Raw genomic sequence first — 20787 nt, forward strand, 5'->3', positions numbered from 1 at the left:
TGCCCCCGAGGACCGGGGCAGTTAAGAGGAGGTGCTGGGTGAGGGAGCCCTGCAGGACAGTTAGGGGCAAGCTGGGCGCAGAAGCCGGGTGGCCATGGGGGCTGGTCTTCGTGGCAGGAGGAACAAACAGCTCCTGCAGAGGCGGGAATTTGGGTAGCCGTGAGCAGGTCAGAGCTGGGTGTCCAAGCCATGGCTAAAGAAGGGGGTGGAGCAACGTTGTGAAAAGCTTGTGTGTCCTGCAGAGGAGTTGGCGTGAAGGGACTAAGCAGGGGTGGCCATGCATCTGGCTTGGACGTGGCCTTTGGATCCATCTCCCTTTGGTCTGAATGCCCGCCCAGCCTTCCCCAGATTCTCCATCTTTCTTCCGTCATCCTCACCTCTTCCAGGCTCATAGGAGACCCTCTCCGAAGTCCACCCCTTCTACTCTGTGTCCAGGCCCTTGGGAAACGCAGCCTCCTTCGTATCCCAAGTCCCCAGACCCTCAGGCACTCGGGCTGCCCGGGTCTCCCAGACTCCTCTGCTGCTGGGCTGCTCTGCGGTGGGCAACTTGTGTGGGCTGAGGCTCCCTCTGTCCTGTCGCTACCTCCTTTGGCCCTGTTCTGCCCGCACTTTTTATAAATGATTTGGCCGTGATCTTTGGGAATGCGCTGATCTCATTTGGGCATGTTGGGAGGATGGAATAATGATCCAGAAAGATCCCAGCAGACGAGGAGGATGTTGAGAAGGGCCCGTGGTCAGGGGCTCCCAGGGAAGAGGGATGGACATCCAGGAGTCGTGCCAGGAAGCTAGAGCCCAAGGGGGCTGAGGCGGGAAACAAATAGGAGAGGCCATTTGTTTTTCCTGTATTCTTTTTTGTCATACACGTTTTCGAATATATAAGTAGAAAGTACATTATAGTGAAAACCTGCACACCCACCACTCAGGCTTAACAGCTGTTAATGTTTCACCAAACTTGCCTCACGTTTATATGCTCTGTCACGTCACCAGTGGATCGTAACACTCCACCCAGACTGCAGGAAAGGACGTCCCTTCACGTAACCTCAGTGCCATTATCAGACCTGACAAAACTAATGGCAGTGCCTTAATCCTGAAGACTCATGTCATTGTGATCGTGACACGGAGACCAGATCCAGAGACTTTAGGTGTTTTGAGCCTCCTCTCAGGCTGGAGCTGGATTATGAAATATTTAAGACTCCTCCTAGCTCTGTGATTTGGAGCCAACTGTAGGTACTATGCTCTGTGTACGCTAAAACCATTCCATTATTACCTTGTTTGAATTTAAATTTAGAGTTTTTAGAGAAAACCCCTTGGTGGATTCTGTGTTTATTGGTAATAATGTATTTTTGCATGTTGAATTGGGTGTTGATTGGCTATGGAATATTATGAAATGTGGTTTACAGGAATTATTTATGCTTCTGAATCTAGGGTTTCATGCATTTCAAGACACAGAGGTGCATAAGTTTATTTTTTTGTCCATAATATATATTTTTTACCATTTGTTTCAATAACTTATATCTAGTTTGATGTAATGTGATACCTGATTATTGGTGATCCCGTCACATAAGGACATTAGACCGTTTTGGGGGGAGGAGTGCGGTGTGTTAGCATAGGCCAGTAAAAACTGTCCAGATTCAGGTGACTCATGATCACGCTGAAGACTTATTTTCTTTAATTCCATTCAGGCCTTAGGGGGCTGTGCTCCACGTGGTCGTGTGGGGACCTTTGCATTTTCCACCTCGTGTTGCTGCTGTCTGTGGGCATGGCTTCCAAGGACTCTGCAGAATGGGAACAGCAGTTGTTTTCTTAATGGACCAGAACTAAGAGGCATGGCCCAACCTCAGAGGCAGTGAGGCGGGAAGTGCAGTTTAGCCGCGGGCCTAGAGGGAAAGATAAACCGGTTTGGTGAGCAGGCAGCACGGGTTTCTGTCCCAGAGCGGTGGGGGGATGGGGCAGCCGCCTGCTGCTCAGGCCAGAGCTGGGTTTCACCGGGAGGGTCCACTTTTTGCCTTCAGCTGGTGCAGGATCCACGTACCGCCAGGCCACGTAAAGGGTGTGTGGGGGATGTGCTGGAGCCTGGAGAGCCAGGAAACTTTCAGGGATGAGATTGATGGAGAGATTACAGAAAGTCATCCTCATCCTGCTGGTGGAAACCGTAGGGCTTAGCGGTCCTGATGGCAAGGCCATTGTGTTTAAATAAACAGCGTGGTTTGGTAGTGGGGAGTCTTCCTTTACTATTATCCTCAAATTCTTGGAGGAATTAAATAAGAATGCAGGTCGGGTGCATGCCAGTGGTTATTTAAATTTTATTTAAAATGGGCTCTCCCAGCAGATCATTAGTAAGTTTCAGATGCAAATCTAGCTCCTGAGTAGGAATGGACCCTGGAACCATTCATAGTATCATTTAATCGTCTGTAAACTTATCTGGTAAAAGAAAAACACTGTGAGTGCATCAAGTTTTCAGGAAACACAGATCTTTTCTGAACAGTGAAATACCAATCCAGTGGGACTAAACTGTATGTAAACCTTGAAGGGGCAGACGGGTGGGGAGCATGTGGGAAAGAGGCGAAGCAGCTTCACTGCTCCCTCGGTGGAGGGCACGGCGGACCCCCAGCTAGAGCGGGTGCTGTCGGAAGGGAAGTTGGGAGCGCTGGTTCTTAAAAGAGAATGGCTTAGAGGACTTACTAAAAAAAAAAACCCAACAAACCAAAGACACACAGTAGCGCAGGGAAGTCTTGCCTTGCGGTTATGAGTCTGGCTCCGGGGCCAGACAGTCTGGGTTTGATTTCTGGCTCCTCTGCCCTCTAGCTATGAAGCCATAGGCGAATTATTGAGTCCCCCCTAAATCTGCAAAACGGGACTAAGGTCGTCCCTGTGTCGTAGGATTTCACGGTTGAGATACGCGAATGTATGTGAAGTACCCAACACAGAGCCTGTTCTCTGCATCCAGCCCTGTGGAGGGCTCAGTGCTCCGCGCGGCGCCTGCCTCAGCTTGTGCTCCGTGTGCCTTAGCCGCTGTCGCTGGTGTTATAATTAGGATGTTTATAATATTAAAGATTCAATAGAAGTTGCAGTTGAAACAGCATTCGCCCTTGGTACAGAATATTATTTCCGTTAGAACATTGTGCACTTCAGGGCCCTAAACCTCAAGAAAGGTAAATCATGTAGGAGGTCCAGAGGAGGATTATTAAACCATCAAGGGGTGGAAAATGGACCGTCGTGCCAGCAGTGCACTAGCTCGGAAAGGCAAGGGGATAGAATTTCTGGTACGGGAAAAGTCAACAGAGTTTGCTGAAGCCCACGCTACGTGGGCGGGGGGTGGGGGCGGCACATGAAGGCCTGGCTTGCAGAGCGGAGCTGAGCCGGGAGGGCTCACGGTTGAGAACCCCGTGGGGCTCCCTCGGGCTGATTGGAGCGGGGCGTTAGAGACCCACACGTGCCAGAGTCCCCAGGATCCAGGATGCCGGCCCCTCTCGGGGCGAGGTTACTGAACCTCAGCACCCTTCAGTTGGGAGCGGCTGCAGACCTTACCCCTCTTCCAGGCTCATTTTAGGGGCGAGTCCTGGGGAGCGTGTCCTGCTCACACGCACATCACTAAGCCAGTGGCACTCCTGGAACTGGAGCCCTGATCTCTGCGCCCCTTTCGGTGACTCCCTGTTCTGGCTTGGTGTTTATGAGCCTCTCAGAGACTGACCGCTGCCTGGGGCTCACACCCCGCCGAAAACAGGCTTCTGTCCTCTTGAGACCATCCCACCAAGATGAAAGGGACACAGGCCTGCCCTGCAGGGTTTAGGTCGTGTGAAACGCAGTAAAGCCACTCTGATCTCTGGGGTTTGAGCCCGGAACTTGTTTGCCTGCACAGCTGCTACGGGTGTCCTGTTTGCGATCTCTGCTCCTGGGACGTTCCTGGGTTTTGGTCACATCATGGGTGCTTTCTTCCTTTTGATGCGGCACAGGTAACAACGGGAGAGGGGCTCCCGTGTTCACCGGGGAGGTGGACTGCTCCTACTTCTTCACGTGGGACACGAAGTACGCCTGCGTGGACGAGAAGGAGGCCCTGCTCTGCGGCGTCTCCGACGGGAAGCAGCGCTTTGACCTGTCGGCCCTGGCCCGGCACTCAGGTAGGCCCACCGCCCGCTCCGTGTGTGCTCGCGCACGTTCTCTCGCCTCTTTCCCGCGAGCACGTTTGGAAATGCTGTTACAGTTTTCCTTGTCAGCTAACTGTATCGTGGCCTTTCCCCGCTCCTCACGGGGCAGTATGAATTATCAGAAATGACACTGAATCAGGAGGCGAGATATCTGAACTTGAGGTCGGCGTTACCGTTTTCTACTTGGAATATCTTGGGCTCATCTTATCGTAGTTCAGTAAAAACGGCCAAGTGCCTTCTGTGTGCCAGGCCCTGTGCTTTGTGATTAGAAAAAAAAAATTTTTTTTTTAAACTTCTGTTGCTAAGAGGGTAGATCTTAAAAGTTGTCAAAATCCCCACGAAAATTGGTACCTCTGTGTGGTGATGGTCGTTAACCGCACTTACTGAGGCAGCCGTTGCGCAGTGTATCCGTACGTCGACTCGTACTGTACACCTAAAACCGAGGCAGTGTCGTGTGTCAGTCATAGCTCACTTAAAAAGAGTTTAAGCTCTTACAGCAGCCTTCAAGCAGGCAGTGTTCCCACTTAACACAGAGACTGTGAGGCCCAGAGGGTTGCACACCTGTGGTGACAGGTGTGTGTCGTCTCCCCTGCCCCGTCTCACTGCCTCTTTCCTGTCTCTAAATCAGGATTTACATTCCCTGACCAACCTCAGATTCTTTTGTGAGGCTGAAAGGAGGCGGGATGTGGGACCTGTCACAGGGACTGGCTCATGGTGACGGCCCATCGAGGTTAATTTATTTGTCCCGTGAACCAAGGCTTGCGGAGTGTTTGTTGCTGGCGGGGGCTGGACGAGGTGCTGGGGACATGGCAGCAAACCTGGCGAGCACGACCCCTGCCCCCTCGGGCCTTGGAATTCAGCAGGGGGCACAGAAGACCGAGCAATAAGCGTGGGGTCACCCCACAGGGATAACCAGATCTAGGTGGGGATTTCTAGTTTCACCCTTTTAGCAGCCCTGGAATTGGGCATAGATAGAAGCAAGTTGCCGCTGTAAAGTGGAATAGTGCACAAGACAGGGAGGCCGGCCTGAAGCCATAGTCACCAGCTACTACTGGAACAATTACTCGCGTGTTCAGAGTCGCAGCTGCTTGGGAAAGTATCGTATTAGAAGGAGAATTCCTCCTTCGTGGGGTGCTGGAACGCTCTCCTTTGAACACGAGCCCCACTATAGATGCTGTCGGGCAGCGAATTGCCCGGGGGGAGTAACCGTCTCGGTGCTTTCCTGGTTCAGCGCCTTTGAGCCCTGGGGCTGGTGCCGTGGTTACAGTCTGTGCCTTGGTCAAGAGGCTGGATTTCTGTCTGCCGAGTGGGAAGAGCTCTCACCTCTGGTCAGACATGGGTTTGAGGCCCCGCATCCAGCTGTGTTGACTTGAGCAAGTTACACTCCCGCCCCCCAGTTTTCTTACAGTAAACTGAGTGGTGGTTTCAGATAGTAGGATCTGCGAGGTTGCAGAGATGCATTCGTACTCAGCTGACTGGGGCCACCTCTCCGGTTCTCTGGGACCCGGGTTATTTGTGTAGCGTTTGCACCCAGATATCTAAGGAAGCTGTGAGGTGAGAGCTCACATCCTTCTCTGACAGTTTAAAGAAGTCGTCCTGCCTGAAGCCCTGCAGCCCTCCCCAGCCCAGCCAAAGCTTTCAGGACAGTGTTTGTTGTGGTCGGCCGTGAGTCCTTCCCGGTTATTGACACCGGTGTGTAGTGACTGTGTTACCACGGACGCGGGATTTTCCTTTTAAACCCCAGTCTCCAGTCCGCAGAAGGAGCATCCTCACTATCTGTGTGTCCTTCCCACACGGTTCCAGTGATGCCTTTGGGGGCTGTCTGGGGATGGTCCGCCTTTGACTTGCTGTCTGCTCTCAGCCTGTGCTCCTTCTACCTTCCACGGATTGTCTTCTGTTCATGCATGACTGAGTCATGAACCCTTTGAATTAAGGGACCACGTATCTTGTTTATCTTCCGGGGGCACGGAGCACGAAGCCCTGGGCCAGGTCTGCCTTATCTGTGGTCTGGAGGCAGATGCGTCACCAGTGGCATCTCAAGTCGGGGCTGGCGTCTGGCTTTGCTTTTCAGTTTCTGATTTCAGACTTTGGGGCTTGGGAGAATTTTGCTGTTTAATCCTCTGGCGGCCCCCCCACCCCCCCTTAAGCCTCGTCTTCTGAGGAGCTGTTCGGGGCTGGCTTGTTTCTGTCACATTCAAGACAGGCTTGAGATTCTCGCTGAGTTTGTGTGCCCTCAGCCTGCCGGGTCCAGAAACGTGAGTGCCTGACGTCTAGCAACCACAGGCCTGGTGAGCTGCAGGCCTTTACCTTCCGCTTAATCACCATTTATGGTGTGACTCACAGAGAAATAATCACTGCCTTTGGCTGGAAGACTCTTTTTTTTTTTTTGGTTACAGAACTGGAACAGAATTGGGAAGCCGTGGATGGCAGCCAGAGGGAACCAGAAAAGAAGCATTTCTTCATTAACATCTGCCACAGGGTCTTGCAGAAGGGCCGGGCGAGGGGCTGCCCCGAGGACGCGGCCGCGTGCGCTGTGGGTGAGTGGTGCCCTGTGCTAGGTAACGCGGAGCCCGGCTGCATCCAGGTTGGAGTGAATCAGAAGTTCTTCCTGTGGTTTATCTCAGCCTCCTTTCTCTGCGTTCAGCGTATAAAGGATGGTGAAGAAAAGAGTTTAATGACTCAAATGTAGGGAACTGGTGCATTCGAGTATCTTGAAGTTGGCTGAAGCCTTCTGAGGTGGGCACACTGGAAACAGGAGGAAGCGGCTGGGGGGAACGTGGTTATCTTTCTGCTCCGTCCCCTGTGGAGGAGCATTGCCAGTGCTCGTGTAGGACTGATTTTGATTTTTAACAACCTTTCTGCCTGGAATTGTTCGAGTGTTACGGCTTCAGGCCAGTGGACTCGCGTAGCCTCGCGTGAGAGCACTGGACCCCTTGGGTTCCTTTTGCTGTAACCGTGTTGGTTGCGACTTCTCAGTTGGATGTAAGTGTTGATAGCATATGAGTTGTTGGTCACTTAAGACTCACCTGGAAAACGACAGACAGTGGGAGTAATTGGAATCTGTTCCAAGCATTAGACAAGGGATTGTGAACCCGGGTTGGATTTTAGGAATTATCCCAGGATTCAGAATTGGTGGTGTGTCTTTTAAAAGCAGGTCCAGCCATGTCCCTGCCTTCATTTAAGAAGGACTTGAGACAGACCTTCAGTGAAAGTCAACTGAACCGAGAATTAAAAGGTCACGTTTTTTGGCTGGCTGCACAGGTTTAATTAGTTTCTGCTTCGGTCATGGGACAAATGCTGCCCCCTCGGTTTCGACAGACCTTGTGTCTCAGGAGAGCTGAGGGCCCCACAAATGGGGGAACAGTGTTATTTTCCGGGATGGTGTAACGTGCGTTCTTGCCTTTCTGCCTCTTGTGCCCTCAGAGGACGTTGTTTATTCACTCTCGTACTTTCCTCCTAAGCTTGAAGGTGCCCTTGGGGTCCTCAGTGTGGCTGCCACTGCCCTGCCAAACTTGTCACTCAAGAGAAACCCACTGACCCTGCGAACACCTGCGGGGTCTCGGCTCATTTTTGGTACCTCTTCGTCTGTGTCATTCTCATTTTTAATCACGTCTTCTGTTTTTTTCCCTTTTCTTTTCTCTTTTCCAGATAAGGACGGAAGTAAAAATCTGGGCAAATTTCTTTCTTCTCCCACAAGAGAGAAAGGACACATTCAGCTCTCTTACTCAGATGGCGATGAGTGTGGCGACACGAAAATAAGCACAAATATAACACTCGTGTGCAAGCCAGGTACACGTTGCAAACGCGTGGCGCCTTCGTGGGCTTCCCCAGCGGCAGCCGCATTCTTTAGTTTTCGGTTTGCCGCCGGCCCCTGCCTGGGTGACGAGGCAGAGCGGGCTCGGGCCGAGCCCCGAGGCTCCAGAAGCATTAGTGTTGGTCCATTGGACTCGATCCCCCTCCCCAGCCCCAGCGCAGCGATGAAGAAACCATATGGTGTCCAGGGGGGTTGTGCTGCAGTTTTCCAGATGAGTTACGCTCCTGGCACGGCTTCCTCTTCCTGAGGCCTGGTGCAGGCTGATGTGGAGGCCGCTGCACTTCCTCCAAAGGGGGAGCATCACATCACAAGTGCTTGAAAACACTGTCTGTGATCTCAGCGTCGATACACACAATGCACCTTGTTTTTCAGGGTCAAGGTCTATATAGATCCGCACATTTTTATGTTCCTCACAACATAGTATTTTGTGAAGACTCTTTTATGTTTCACAGTTGTGTTTGTAATTTTTAGGGGCTTCCTTGTTGCTAATGGCTTGGTTTTACTATTTTTAAGCATTTTCCCTATTGTTGGGTTAATAGCATGTTTCCAGTGTTGGTGATTGTGCTGTGACATATCCTCTCTACCTCTTGTTGGAAATTTCCTTTGGATAAATTCCCAGCTGTGGGATAAGTTCAAGGACCAGGACAGTTTTTTTTAATTTTTAAAAATGGTAAAATATACATAATATAAGATTGATCATTTTAAAGGAATTGTGATAAAATACATGTAACATGCAGTTCACCATTTTAATCATTTTTGAGTGCACAGTTCAGTGGCAATTAAGCACCTTACATTTACATTGTACCTTAAGTATGTTTACACCACCATCCATCTCCAGAACTTTCTCGTCCTCCCAAACTGAAGCTCTGTCCCCATTAAACACGGACTCCCCCCCAGCCCTGGCCCCCAGCCTTGTCCTTTCTGTCTCCGAAGGTTTGACCACTCTAGGGGTGTCAGATCGGCATTTGTAGGAGTGTATTTAGAACAAGGGAAGCTTTTTGAGACCGGATCAGTGATGGGTCCTTCTTCTCCTTCGGCAGGTGATTTAGAAAGTGCCCCAGTGCTGAGAACTTCTGCGGCGAACGGTTGCTTCTACGAGTTTGAGTGGTACACAGCGGCGGCCTGCGTGCTGTCCAGGACCGAGGGGGACAACTGCACCGTCTTCGACTCCCAGGCAGGTGTGTGTCCGAGCGCCATGTGGGGCAGGCTCTCCTGCACCTGCTTATTAGCTTGTTTTTGTTTTGTTCTTAACATTTTCTGTGAGTGTTTCAGAGATATTCTGTGTTAGAATTATATTAATACTGTTTGACCAAAACTCTGAAAATCTGGTGTTTCAGGCTTATCTGAGATAATGAAAAACCTGTCATATTCAAAGTCGAGGTAGGTTTGCTGATCGCAAAACCTGAGGAGCACAGGAAGTAAATCATGTTTGAAAAGGCTTTTCGCATGAATTTCTGGCCAGGAAACCCAGCACCGTTGACTTTTCACGGCCATTGGTCGTCCCGCTTTGAACACACTGGTTGTTTATTCACCCAGGAGTTCTGGGCTCTGACTCGGGTCTTCGGTGAATGCAGCAGAAGGGGCGTGGTGATGGGGGACCCGTCTCCAAGGGGAGAGTGTTGGTGATGGCGGTCCTGGTAGCTCCCGTCCCAGCCGTTGGGCAGGCCCGGCCGCGAGCTTCTCCTGGAGGCCGGGAGCTGAGGGGGCTCTGCTTCGCTGTGGTCTCACTGACCTGGGATGGTCTTGATTCCTTTTTAGGGTTTTCTTTTGACTTGTCGCCTCTCACAAAGAAGAATGGTGCCTACAAAGTTGAGACGGAGAAGTACGAGTTTTACATCAATGTGTGTGGTGCGGTGTCCGTGGGCTCCTGCCAGCCGGACTCGGGAGCCTGTCAGGTGTCAAAAAGGCAAGTCACTGTTCCCAGTTCCCGGTCTTTCGTTAGGTATCTTGTGCTCACAGGTGTTTTATTCTGGAGTAGGTGTGTTGTCTGCTGACCTCTTTGCTTTATGATGAGTGTTAAAACTCTGGGAAGACCTGGACTGAAAACTAGAGGATGCTGCTGGGAGCTTTCGTTTCCCAGGGAAGGAGCAGGACAGGAGTGGATTCGTGCAGCGCCTCCCTTCTGTGTAGTCAGGACTTCGCAGTTGTTGGATGGGTTTATGTACACGCTTCTCCCTTCAGTGTGTTAGTCCAGGGAGTTGTGCCTTAACCCAGCCGCGCTGAGCGTGGATTTGGGTCTGGTGTGGGGTGGGATTGCCCTCACACCGCCGCTGCGCTGAGGTCCTAACCGCCGTCCCGGCACTGCCACCCCCTACGCTGTCCCCGGCGCTTCCTTCAGCATCGCAGCATCACAGAGCTTCTGGTCTTGGTATCTTTCCTGAGAAACGTTTGTTTATTTGTTTTAGTGGTGGGAAGTCTTGGAACTTGGGACGCAGTAACGCTAAGCTTTCGTATTATGACGGGATGATCCAGCTGAATTACAAAGATGGCACGCCCTACAACAATGAAAGGCACACGCCAAGAGCCACGCTGCTCACCTTTCTCTGTGATCGAGACGCTGGAGTGGGTTTCCCTGAATATCAGGTAGGAATTGTGCTGTGTGTGTGCACATGTGTGTGCCCATGTGTGTGTCTGCAGAGCAACAGGCAAGGAGGGAGAGAACGTCAGTCTTGTAAAGGCAGGGGAAGAGAAAAAAGTGGTCAGGACAGGGCTTGTGACTTCTCTGGAGCGAGACAAGATTCTGTTGCAGGTGACGTAGGAGCTGGGATGGTCCCTGGGGATAAACCATCAAGCTGTCTGGCTCCTCAGGACTTACACAGGAGCCTGTCCTGGGACCTTTATTTAGAAGGAGAGCTATTTTTAGTCTGGTTTCCTGGGCAAATCGTCATCTCCTATGATTTTAATTAATCCTTTTAGATTTGCCAGAGGACACGGGCAGTATTCATTTTCTGAGCTGTTGCTTCAGTGGGCTGTACACCTCAGTCACAGCCCGTGACACTGTTGGTTTTGGGTACAAAACACACAAAAGCATCAAAACCATCCCTTATTCCCGTTTAACAGAGGATAGATTTCCATCTTAATTTATTGCTGGGCAATCTTCCTTTTAATAAAATGAGAGGGATGGGCAAAGTAAATTAACTTTCCTGGGGTTTTTATTTAGAAAAAAGTGCCCCGTCTTTTTAGAAATGCTGGCTTTGTGTAATGATTACTCTTTTCTGCCACCCCTCCCATGTCTGTCCTTGTCCTGAGATTAGGAAGAAGATAACTCTACCTACAACTTCCGGTGGTACAGCAGTTACGCCTGCCCGGCGGAGCCCCTGGAGTGTGTGGTGACTGACCCCTCCACGATGGAGCAGTATGACCTCTCTAGGTGAGGCATGTCAGCCTGCCCTTGGCCGGGCCCCAGTCCAGATAGCGCTGACTGAGGTCGATTAGACCCTGCTGGTGAGCAGGTAACTCAGCCGATGGTAGGGAATCAGGTTAGCTCTAGGTGCAGGACCGAGGTGGGAGCTTTAAGCAGAAGGAATTCTGCTAATGGTCCTGTAGCCTGTGCGAGATCAACCAGTCTTCGCCCAGCAAAACCTCAGTCTTCACTGCATCATTTAAAGCCATGCCTGTCGGTGCAGAGGTGCGGGGCCAGTTCCAGGTGTGCCGGGGGCCGCATTTAGTGAGTTCGAGAACACAGGTGTGCCGGCTTTGGTAGTTTGGTGGGCGGGGCACGTTTCCTTCAGTATTTCTCTAACTGCTTAGAAGTGAATCGTAGGACCGAAATCTGTCAGCTTGAAAAGCATGGATTTCCCTTTGAAATTTCAGGCTAGCAAAATCCGAGGTTGGTCATGGAGGAAACTGGTATGCCCTGGACAATGCCGGGGCACACAGCACGTGGAGGAAGTACTACATAAACGTGTGTCGACCTCTGAACCCAGTGCCGGGCTGCGATCGGTACGCGGCCGCTTGCCAGATGAAGTACCAAAACGACCAAGTGAGTCTGCCGTCCCCTCCTGAGCCCAGGACTTGGTGGTGGAGGGGCCTGTTCCGGGACTTTCAGATCTAAGCAGGCCTGGCTGCTGACGAGAAGCCCTCTGAGTGGGAGAGGGCCTCGGGGTGAACGCCCCTGCCCCCTACAGATGTGATCCTATTCGAGTCATTGTTCAGATTTAAAATTTAAAAAAGCCTGGGCGTCGGGGACCTCCTGTGCTCACAGTACTCGGCAGAGGAAGTGTCTCTGCGTGAGCAGCAGACATCTGTAAAGCATAGTTTTTGCTTCCCAAAGCTCTTACTTCTGGACTAATTAGGGGGCCACCTGCTCGGTAGAGTTGCTGTGGATGAACTAGATCCAAGTGTTAGCTCTCGCCAGGGTGCGAGCTGCACTTTGTCATCCGATGGAATGCAGTTACTGCTGGAGCTCTGGTATGTTTCCCTGGGCTCCGTGCACACGGTGCATCTTAAAATAAAGATGTATGTGTGCTTCTTTAAAAATAGCATGTCGGGAATGTACTTTCCTGGCTTCTGTTACACGGCAGCTTGGAGGTGTTTTAAGGGAAGCTGGCGAGCGCTCTCTGGTGGTTCAGAGTGAGCACCCCGTGGTGTGTACACGTGTACATACGCGCGCGTGCTCTTTGTCGGAGCAGCGGCCTCAAAGGGCAGTCAGTCCTCGTTATTCTCAGATTCTGTATCTGCGAAGTTGTCTACTTGCTCATGTTTATTTGTAACTCCAAATCAGTACCGGGTGCTTTCACAGTCTTCCGTGGACATGCACAGAGGGGCCTGACGTGGCTCTGCGTTCTCGTCTCAGCTCTTCTACCCAGACGGCCAGAGGGTGGAGACACGGGGGGTGGGCAGTGCGGTGTCAGAAGCTCCTGGCCGGGTGGGCGGGGTTTGAGTCCTTCCTCTGATGCCCGTTAGTGGGGTGGCCTTGGATAAGTCACTTAGCATGTCTGAACCTCGTTTTCTCTTTTGTAAAATAAAGAAAATAGAATCTACCAGGATCTTGAGTATTCAGGATCACAGTCTGTGTGACATAAGTGTACATATAGGTACCTCCAGTCGTCCCTTTTGGTGCGTGGGGTGAGGATTGGTTCCAGGATCTCGGCAGATACCAACAGCTAAGGATGCCCAAGACCTTTATATACAGTGTCGCAGTATTTGCACCTACACACAGCTTCACTTTTGAGTTCCCTCTAGGTTACTTATAATACTTAACACAGTGTAAATGCTACGTTAGTAGATGCTGGTGGCAGATTTAAGTTTTGTTTTTCCTGGCATTTCTTTCCCCTGAATATTTTCGATCTGAAGTTGGTTGAACCTGCAGAGGTAGAGCCTGTGGATATGGAGGGCTGACTGACTGTGTTTCCCCTCTGTGTACGAACGGTGGTTCAGTATTCACTAATTCAGCATTGGTAGCGGGTTTGTAGAACACAACTACTGTGAATAATGAGAATCCACTGTGTTAGTAATGAGGAAATCAGTTGTTTTCTCTTCAGAAGGAAACATAACGGACACGCATGTTTGCAGGGTTCATTTTCTGAAATCGTCTCCATCAGCAACTTGGGGATGGCGAAGACGGGCCCCATGGTGGAGGACAGCGGCAGCCTCCTCCTGGAGTATGTGAATGGCTCAGCCTGTACCACCAGCGATGGGAGACGGACCACCTACACCACCAGGATCCACCTCGTCTGTTCCAGGGGCAGCCTGGTAAGGAAGGCGCTGCTTGTCACCCATGACCTTGGTTGCTTTGGGTGTCTCTTCACAGGGACAAAGGTTGATCTTAATTCTGCTTCAGGCCAGCATGTGATACAAACTCAAGGAGGCAAGGAGCACGGTGATGGTGCTTGTGTGGCTCTCCCTTCTCAACTTTAAGCCTGATCTCTTACTGCTGGTTTGTGACGTACACCGTATGGTCTTCTGTAGACTTGAGTTCTTTCTCTGAGTGGTACAGATGCCGCCCTGCCTGTTAGTCCCTGTGAGTTGGTGATCTGAGGATCACGGCTGCAGAATAGGTCTTAGAGACGGTTCAGTCCAAACAGCAGACTTCATAGAGGAGACTGAGGCTGGGTGCAACTCAGGCCAGTGGGTGAACACGGAGGGAGGTGTGTGTAATACGTCAGAAAAGCAGGAATGAAAAATCAAGGCTGGGAAATGGAGGAGGTGATGGAGATTGCATTTGGGCCCGAGTTCCTCGGCCAGGGCAGAACAGAAGAGAAAACTCCAAATAGAAATGCCCCGGGGTCATTGGGAATAGTCCCCATTGGTTTTTTAAAAACAATGAGGTGGAAGGTGTATAACGTAAGATTTACCATTTCAGCTATTTTCAGATGTACAGTTGAGCGGCATTAAGCGCGCTTACAGTGCTGGGCGCGCATCACTGGTGTCCATTCCCAGAACCCTGTTTTTCTAAACTTAATTCTTTTTTTTTTAACCTGGAGCTTTACATTCATACCTGGGTCACGTGTGTTTTTGAATAATTGCCAAACTCTTGGATGAAACTGAGTGGGAATAATAAAGAGCTCATGTTTATTATCAAACAGATTCTTTCCAAGGGCTGGTTCCACTTTTTAAGGGTCTGCTACAGCGTCCTCTCACTTCGTAGACAAGAACCCAGCCCGGTGTGTCCACTCCTCTCCGCAGGCAGGGGGCCTCAGTCACTTACATACTAGGCGTCCTGCAGACGCCGAGTTTTCTCTGTCCTTTGCCAGCACACGAGGTTTTCCCAAGAGATAATGTCTCTAGAGCTTAAGGTCACTCTGATAAGGGAAGGAAAATGTTAGCTGGCTGAGCACAGCCTGAGTTGTGCAAGGAAAGTGTCGCATAACTGAGCTGTAAACACACACTCTGATAAGCCAGAGTCGGCGTCCCGAGTTCTGCTCTCCGTCCCAGGAAGGAATGCTGGCTGCCCAGCCCGGCCCTCGCCTCCTGCTGGGCACGTCCGGGCGTCCCCTCCCTGGGCCTCATCCCACTCCGCTTCCTCTCTCTGGTGTCTCGTTGCCACAGAGATAGTGGACAGTTCCAGGCAGTTCTCTCGGACCCTTGTTTTTCCAGCTTTCCTGTGACATCCTATTGGGACGGTGCTGGTCAGTTTGCAGAGCGATTGCACGCTGTTAACTGTATCCCTCAGCAGTGCTGTGGGGGGGGGGGGCGCATTTCATGGGCCCAGGAAACACTGAATGAGGGTCATGTCCCGGGGAGTTCCGCAGTCCCAGGACTTTCCAGAGCCGCGTGGTGAGGCAGAGGGATGGATGGGTGTGTGTTTAGTTCACTGTTGGAGATGCTGCCGCTGAGAGCGTGGGGACTTCAGAGGGCGCTCGCTGGGTGAGGCGCGCGGGGCAGCCTAGCATCCCCTTCACCTGTGTGTCTGGGCGGGCGTCTCCCCTCCTCTGTGCCTCCATTTGCTCATCTGTACACAGGGGGCGGGTAGAGGTTGTCCTGAGGCTCAGGTGAGGAATGCTCATCACACTTGTTAGTGAAAACACGCCCAGGAAAGTGCCCAGATGGTCAGCGACTCACCGCGGGATGAGCACACCCGTGTAACTAGACCCACGGCTGCAGATAGAGCCCGGGAGCCTCCGTGTGCCCCTTCCCGGTCCATTCCCCCGCCCCGTGCCGATCCCGCGCCCCATAGGTCAGTCTTGCCTGCGTCTGCGCTTGCGTGGCTGTGATCACGTGCACCGGCACCTTGGGCTCTGCCTCTTGTTCCGCATCTGGGTGTAGAACGGTTTTCAGAAGCGTGGACTGGACTCAGGTTTGGATCCCAGTTCTACCACTGACTCCAGCATCCGAGCGTAAGAGAGAACATCTCCTCGGTAGGAATGCTGAGGACACTGAGTTATAATTAGATGCGTCACGTGCAGCACCTGGCCTAGCACCGTCCCGTGAGAGTCCATAGATTTTAGCCCTTTTTATTTATCAGGCACGTATTCTTTTGGTTAGAGCAAGTTCCATTTTCTCATACTGACTTTTATCCCGGATTTGTCCTTTCAGAACACCCATCCCATATTTTCTCTCAGCTGGGAGTGTGTGGTCAGCTTCCTGTGGAACACGGAGGCTGCCTGTCCTGTCCAAGTAACGACAGACACAGACCAGGTACGGGTGCGGTCCCGGGCCTCTGGCCATTCCCACCCGGGTGTCCCGGCTCTGCACCCCTCCCCTTGTGCTTCTTAATCCCTTACAGCGTCTGCCTTTCCTCCGCCTCGACAGCAGGCATCTGGAAGTCATCCCGCGAGCCTCTCCCTCAGCCCCGGCTCCCAGTCCTGGGATGAGAACCAGGGCCTCCAGCTTTCCTCTGAGTTCCTTCCTTTCTCTCCACATCGCTGTCCCTTAGGCGTGGCGGTGGCTCTGGGCTGTCCGTCACCACAGAGATGGGTGCTTAAATACCACGACCATGCCTAAAACGTGCCCCATCGTCTGTCGGACACAGCCCGTGTGGTTTAACGTGATGTTTAAGGTTTTAATGCTCTGCTTCCAGCCGCATCCCTGCTTCAGCCCCGCGCCTGCTGCAGCGCTGGGCTCACGCCGCTCTTCGGCCTTGGCACGCGCTCCTGCCCTCGGTGAACCCCTGCCTGCAGAGCGTGGCAGCCAGCTGCTCTGAGATGTGTTCTCTGCCCTCCCAGGGGTGCACCTTGTGTTCACAGCACGGGGTGTTTTTCTTTATGATGGGACGGATTTCCCTCCCTCCCTCCCTCCCTCCCTTTTCAGGGCTCCATCAGGCAGCAGAGCCCAGGCTCACCCAGATGAATGTTCCCAGCGCAGAGTCCCGGGCTCGTGGGACCCAGGGAGGGTGGGAGTCGGGGCGGGGCACGCCACCCTGGCCCCGGCAGTGTTTTCTGAGGGTGTGGCCACTGCGCCATTCTCTGCATATGGCGGGTGGGGTGGAAAAAGACACGAGGCGGTGGGGGAAGGGGGGGCTCGTTATCCCTTCTAGAAGAGGGGAAGAGACGGGTAATTATTTGTGGGTCTGTTACGGTTCCTCACTTTCTTTGGGGGTCAGCAGCGGTCTTGTTCAGGTAAGTGAAGCAGTCTTAGGAGCTCAGATGAGGTCAGCGTCTCGGAGCTGGTGTCCCACATGGAGCGCTTCAGATGCGGTATTGGAAGGGGTCGTGAGCTCTCCCAGGGCTGCTTCTCGGACGGGGTTTAGCGTCAGTGCAGTCCACACGGGGCAGGCTTTGGAGCTGCTCTGTCTTCGCCATGTTCTCATGGACCAGGTTTGAATGTGCCTCTTTGCCTCTTTTGTTCCTGCAGGCCTGCTCCATCAGGGACCCCAACAGTGGGTATGTGTTTGATCTGAACCCACTAAACAGTTCCCAAGGATATGTGGTCTCGGGCATCGGGAAGACTTTTGTGGTAAGGCTTGTGTGATGATTTCCGATTTGCCTTGAAAGGATGGGAGGATGCGTGGAAGTCACCTGCAGCTGGTTGCGGGGGAGGCAGGTGCCCTCAGGAATTGCCCAGGGCCCTGTGATGGCAGCTTTTACCCAGGAGGAGATGAGAAAACCCCGATTGAAGGGGAAATGAGGTCGCCCCATCCTGTTATGCTGCAGATGTGAGGGTGTCATTCTTTAGAAAACAGGCTATTCCTAACCCGTGGCCACGCGTCTGGAGTGGTGGTCCCAGGCCAGCAGCGTGGGCATCGCCTGGGAGCTTGCAGGAGGTGCAGTGTCTTGTGGGTGGGGCCCAGCAGCCTGGGTTTTTTGTTTGTTTGTTTAAACTTTATTTATTTATTTATTTTTGGCTGCGTTGGGTCTCAGTTGCTGCGCACGGGCTTTCTCTAGTTGTTACTCTGTTGCGGTGCGGTGGCTTCTCTTGTTGCACAGCCCAGGCTCTAGAGCGCAGGCCCAGTAGTTGTGGCGCACGGGCTCTAGAACACAGGCTCAATGGTTGGGGCGCACGGGCTTAGTTGCTCCATGCCACGTGGGATCTCCCCGGGCCAGGGCTTGAACCCGTGTCCCCCGCATTGGCAGGCAGATTCTTAACCACTGCGCCAACAGCAAAGCCCCAGCAGTCTGTTTTGACAAGGCCCCACGTGGCTCTGATGCCCACTGGGGTTTCAGAGGCACTGGTCAAGTGGAAACGATATTCCCCTATTAGAGGGAGACGACCGACGGCAGTGCTCTGGGATCTTCTGACGGCGCTTCCTTCACGGGCGGCCCTGACAGGGTGTCTGGAGCGGTGAGGAGGAAAATCTCCACTTAATGCTGTTCTGTAGTAAACTAAGCGCTGCTCGACAGGGAGAAAGCTTTTTAAAAATCTTTAGGTTTAACTTCTAGCAAAATCCACAGTGGAAGAAGAGAATACCCTTTGAAAGCAGGAAGTTGGGGTGAGAATGTCACAGCACTTTGATGCAAAGGGGACTTTGCAGGCACAGCGCATGCGGGAGGGCCTGCGGATTGTTCCAGAGCCAGGAGGCACCTGACAGGGCTCGTCACTCAGCAGCACAGTGGCTTGCAGCCCTCCCTCTCCCCACCCCCTCTCAGAAGCTGCTGTTCTGGAGTTTGGCTTGTACCAGGTTATCACAGGTGACAGTATATTTGGCTGTCGGTGTGAGTGTGAGAAGCAGACAGGACCTTTGCTGAGCCTCACAGGGAGCATGTCGGAAGAGGAGAGTCCCATAGAGGACATGCCAGAGGCGGCGAGCCCAGGGAGAACGTGCCAGCAGAGGAGCTCTGTAGCGGACATACCGGAAGAGGTGGCCCCGTAGACAGTGTGCTCGAAGCAGGCCGGAAAGGCTGTGCCCGTGCAGTAGCAGGGGCGGGAGGTGGCAGGTGCACAGTTGCGGACAGCAGGGACAGACTGGACGATGCAAGTGGAAGTGGAGTTGATTCGTGGGTGTCGAGGCTCCTGGGAGTCAGGACACAGCCCTTGTGCTGCCAGAAGGGCTCAGGACGCCACCGCCCAGCAGCCGGCTGCTTGGCACCGTTCCCTCATCACCTGGCCCTGCCGGGCTCAGCTGCCCCTACCTCTGTGACCACGCAGCCCACGTGGCTGCAGGGCACCTGCCTGGGTGTGGTCTTAAGTGGCCATTTCTTAAGTAGTAAACTTTGGTCTGAAGGAAAAATACTTTGTACGTGTAGTTCTTAACTTTTTATACGTCGTCCACATACCAGCTGTAGAGAAGTCTTTCCTTTTCGTGTCTCGTACCGAAGAGCATATCCTGCTTCCTTGTATCAACTACTGGATTTAAATCGAATGGTATCAACAGCTTTAAGAAATACAGGGGTATCCCATTATATTTACTTTTAATTAATGTGACTTCAACCATATATGCTTTTTTTTACTGTAAAATTCTGGCTACTTACAGTCCCTCTCTTACACATGCTGCATTGTTACGTGCAGCGAGTCTCATGCATTTAGAGACACGGGGCTGTATGAATGAAGCCTTACAGGCAATTTATGGGCATTGCCGTTTGGACTTTGATTTCTGCTTTATGTACTAGCTTCAGGGTTTAATTGCCCAGGCATGGAAAGTTGGTCATTTGCCTAATAAGGAACAAATCATGCAATTGTTTGGATAACAAGCAGGCAACCCTGTTTGGCTGGGCAGGGTTTGAGTTGTTCGGGGTTATGTTCGCGGTGAGTCACGTGGCCTGAGTTGGTGTGTGGTTCTCGCTGTCTGGCCTGCAGTTTAACGTGTGCGGCGCGATGCCCGTCTGTGGCACCTTGGATGGAAAGCCAGCTTCCGGCTGTGAGGCAGAGACCCAGACGGAAGAGCTGAAGAATCTGAAGCCAGGAAGGCTGGTGGGACTGGAGAAGAGCCTCCAGCTGTCCACCGAGGGCTTTATAACTCTGACCTACACGGGGCTTCCTTCCCACCCCAGAGGTGAGCTCACATCCCTGTGTTTGCAGCTAACCTGTGTCCTGGGGGTTCCGTGACTGTAAACCTTTCAGAGTGTAACGGGAGTGCCTGTAGACTCTGAGTCCTGGCCACCCTCCCCGCCTCTGAGCCCCACGTGCCCAGCCTCTGGTGTGTTCTCCCAGCCGCCTGAGTGCATCCCGCGGCCGGAGGGGTCTCGGCCACTAGGTTCTGCTGTGCCCGCCCCCAGGTGTCCTCCGCCTGCACCTCCAGCGGCTCCTCTGATAGGAGTGTGTTCGCTCGGCCTTTTGTGCTGTGTTTTTCAGGTATTAAAGAAGCGGTGGGTGAAGGTAACGGAAGTTACTTTGTTTTTTCCTAAATTTCTTTCTTTCCGCCAATTCCTCTACTCAGTCTTGATTGTATCTTTAAATACAGTTTTGCATCTCCGGTGGGTTCACGTTTCTACTCCTTCCTGCAGCTGTGACTGTGAACTGAAAGTTGCCATTTTTGGTGTCATAAGGTGCAAGGCCGAGTCTGAGGGCCTCGGGAGGACGGGGGTGGTGGAGTCACAGCTGCCGTCGTGAATGCTCGCCGCGTGTGCCCCCGTGTGGAGTGCTGTGTGCGCTTAGCGGGTTGGTTCTCCGCCAACCCCGTGCGTCTCATTTGCGCTCACACCCTCTGCTTAGCCACCTTCTTGCTTCACAGGTGACGAAGGCCCCGGAAGGCCCTGTGCCCTGGACAGAGCCACTGGCTCAGCGCCGGGCAGAGCCAGGGCTGGCAGCCAGGTCTCTCGATCCTCATCCTGGCTCTGCCGACTAACACGTTTCTGCTTTGCGTTGAGGATCGGAGGCCCACAGAGGTGCAGCCACATCACACACACAGCCAGTGAGCGGCAGGGCGGAGGTTGGAACCCGCGCCTTCTGGCTTGTGAACCTGTGCTCTGTGCACCACACCGGCATGGACTCAGGAGGGGGCCGTCGTGTGATGTGTGGGGCGGAAAACATGAGGGGCGTCTGAGTCGACGTCAGAGGAACCTAGTATCCAGG

The 20787-nt window shown here is 52.6% G+C and overlaps 1 protein-coding gene across 1 annotated transcript in view; it reads left to right on the plus strand.

Annotated features, from left to right (window-relative positions):
• Positions 1-20787, plus strand: part of IGF2R (insulin like growth factor 2 receptor) — a 110776-nt gene that overhangs the window by 46100 nt on the left and 43889 nt on the right. The window contains exons 11-22 of the mRNA XM_079938634.1: positions 3954-4118; positions 6542-6682; positions 7794-7934; positions 9000-9137; positions 9718-9865; positions 10365-10542; positions 11214-11329; positions 11773-11941; positions 13474-13653; positions 15937-16038; positions 17194-17295; positions 19573-19768. Coding sequence (XP_079794760.1) covers positions 3954-4118; positions 6542-6682; positions 7794-7934; positions 9000-9137; positions 9718-9865; positions 10365-10542; positions 11214-11329; positions 11773-11941; positions 13474-13653; positions 15937-16038; positions 17194-17295; positions 19573-19768 — 1776 coding nt within the window. The remainder of the gene's footprint in view (positions 1-3953; positions 4119-6541; positions 6683-7793; positions 7935-8999; positions 9138-9717; positions 9866-10364; positions 10543-11213; positions 11330-11772; positions 11942-13473; positions 13654-15936; positions 16039-17193; positions 17296-19572; positions 19769-20787) is intronic.

This window comes from Stenella coeruleoalba, assembly GCF_951394435.1.
Source record: "Stenella coeruleoalba genome assembly, chromosome: 12".
NCBI lineage: Eukaryota > Metazoa > Chordata > Mammalia > Artiodactyla > Delphinidae > Stenella > Stenella coeruleoalba.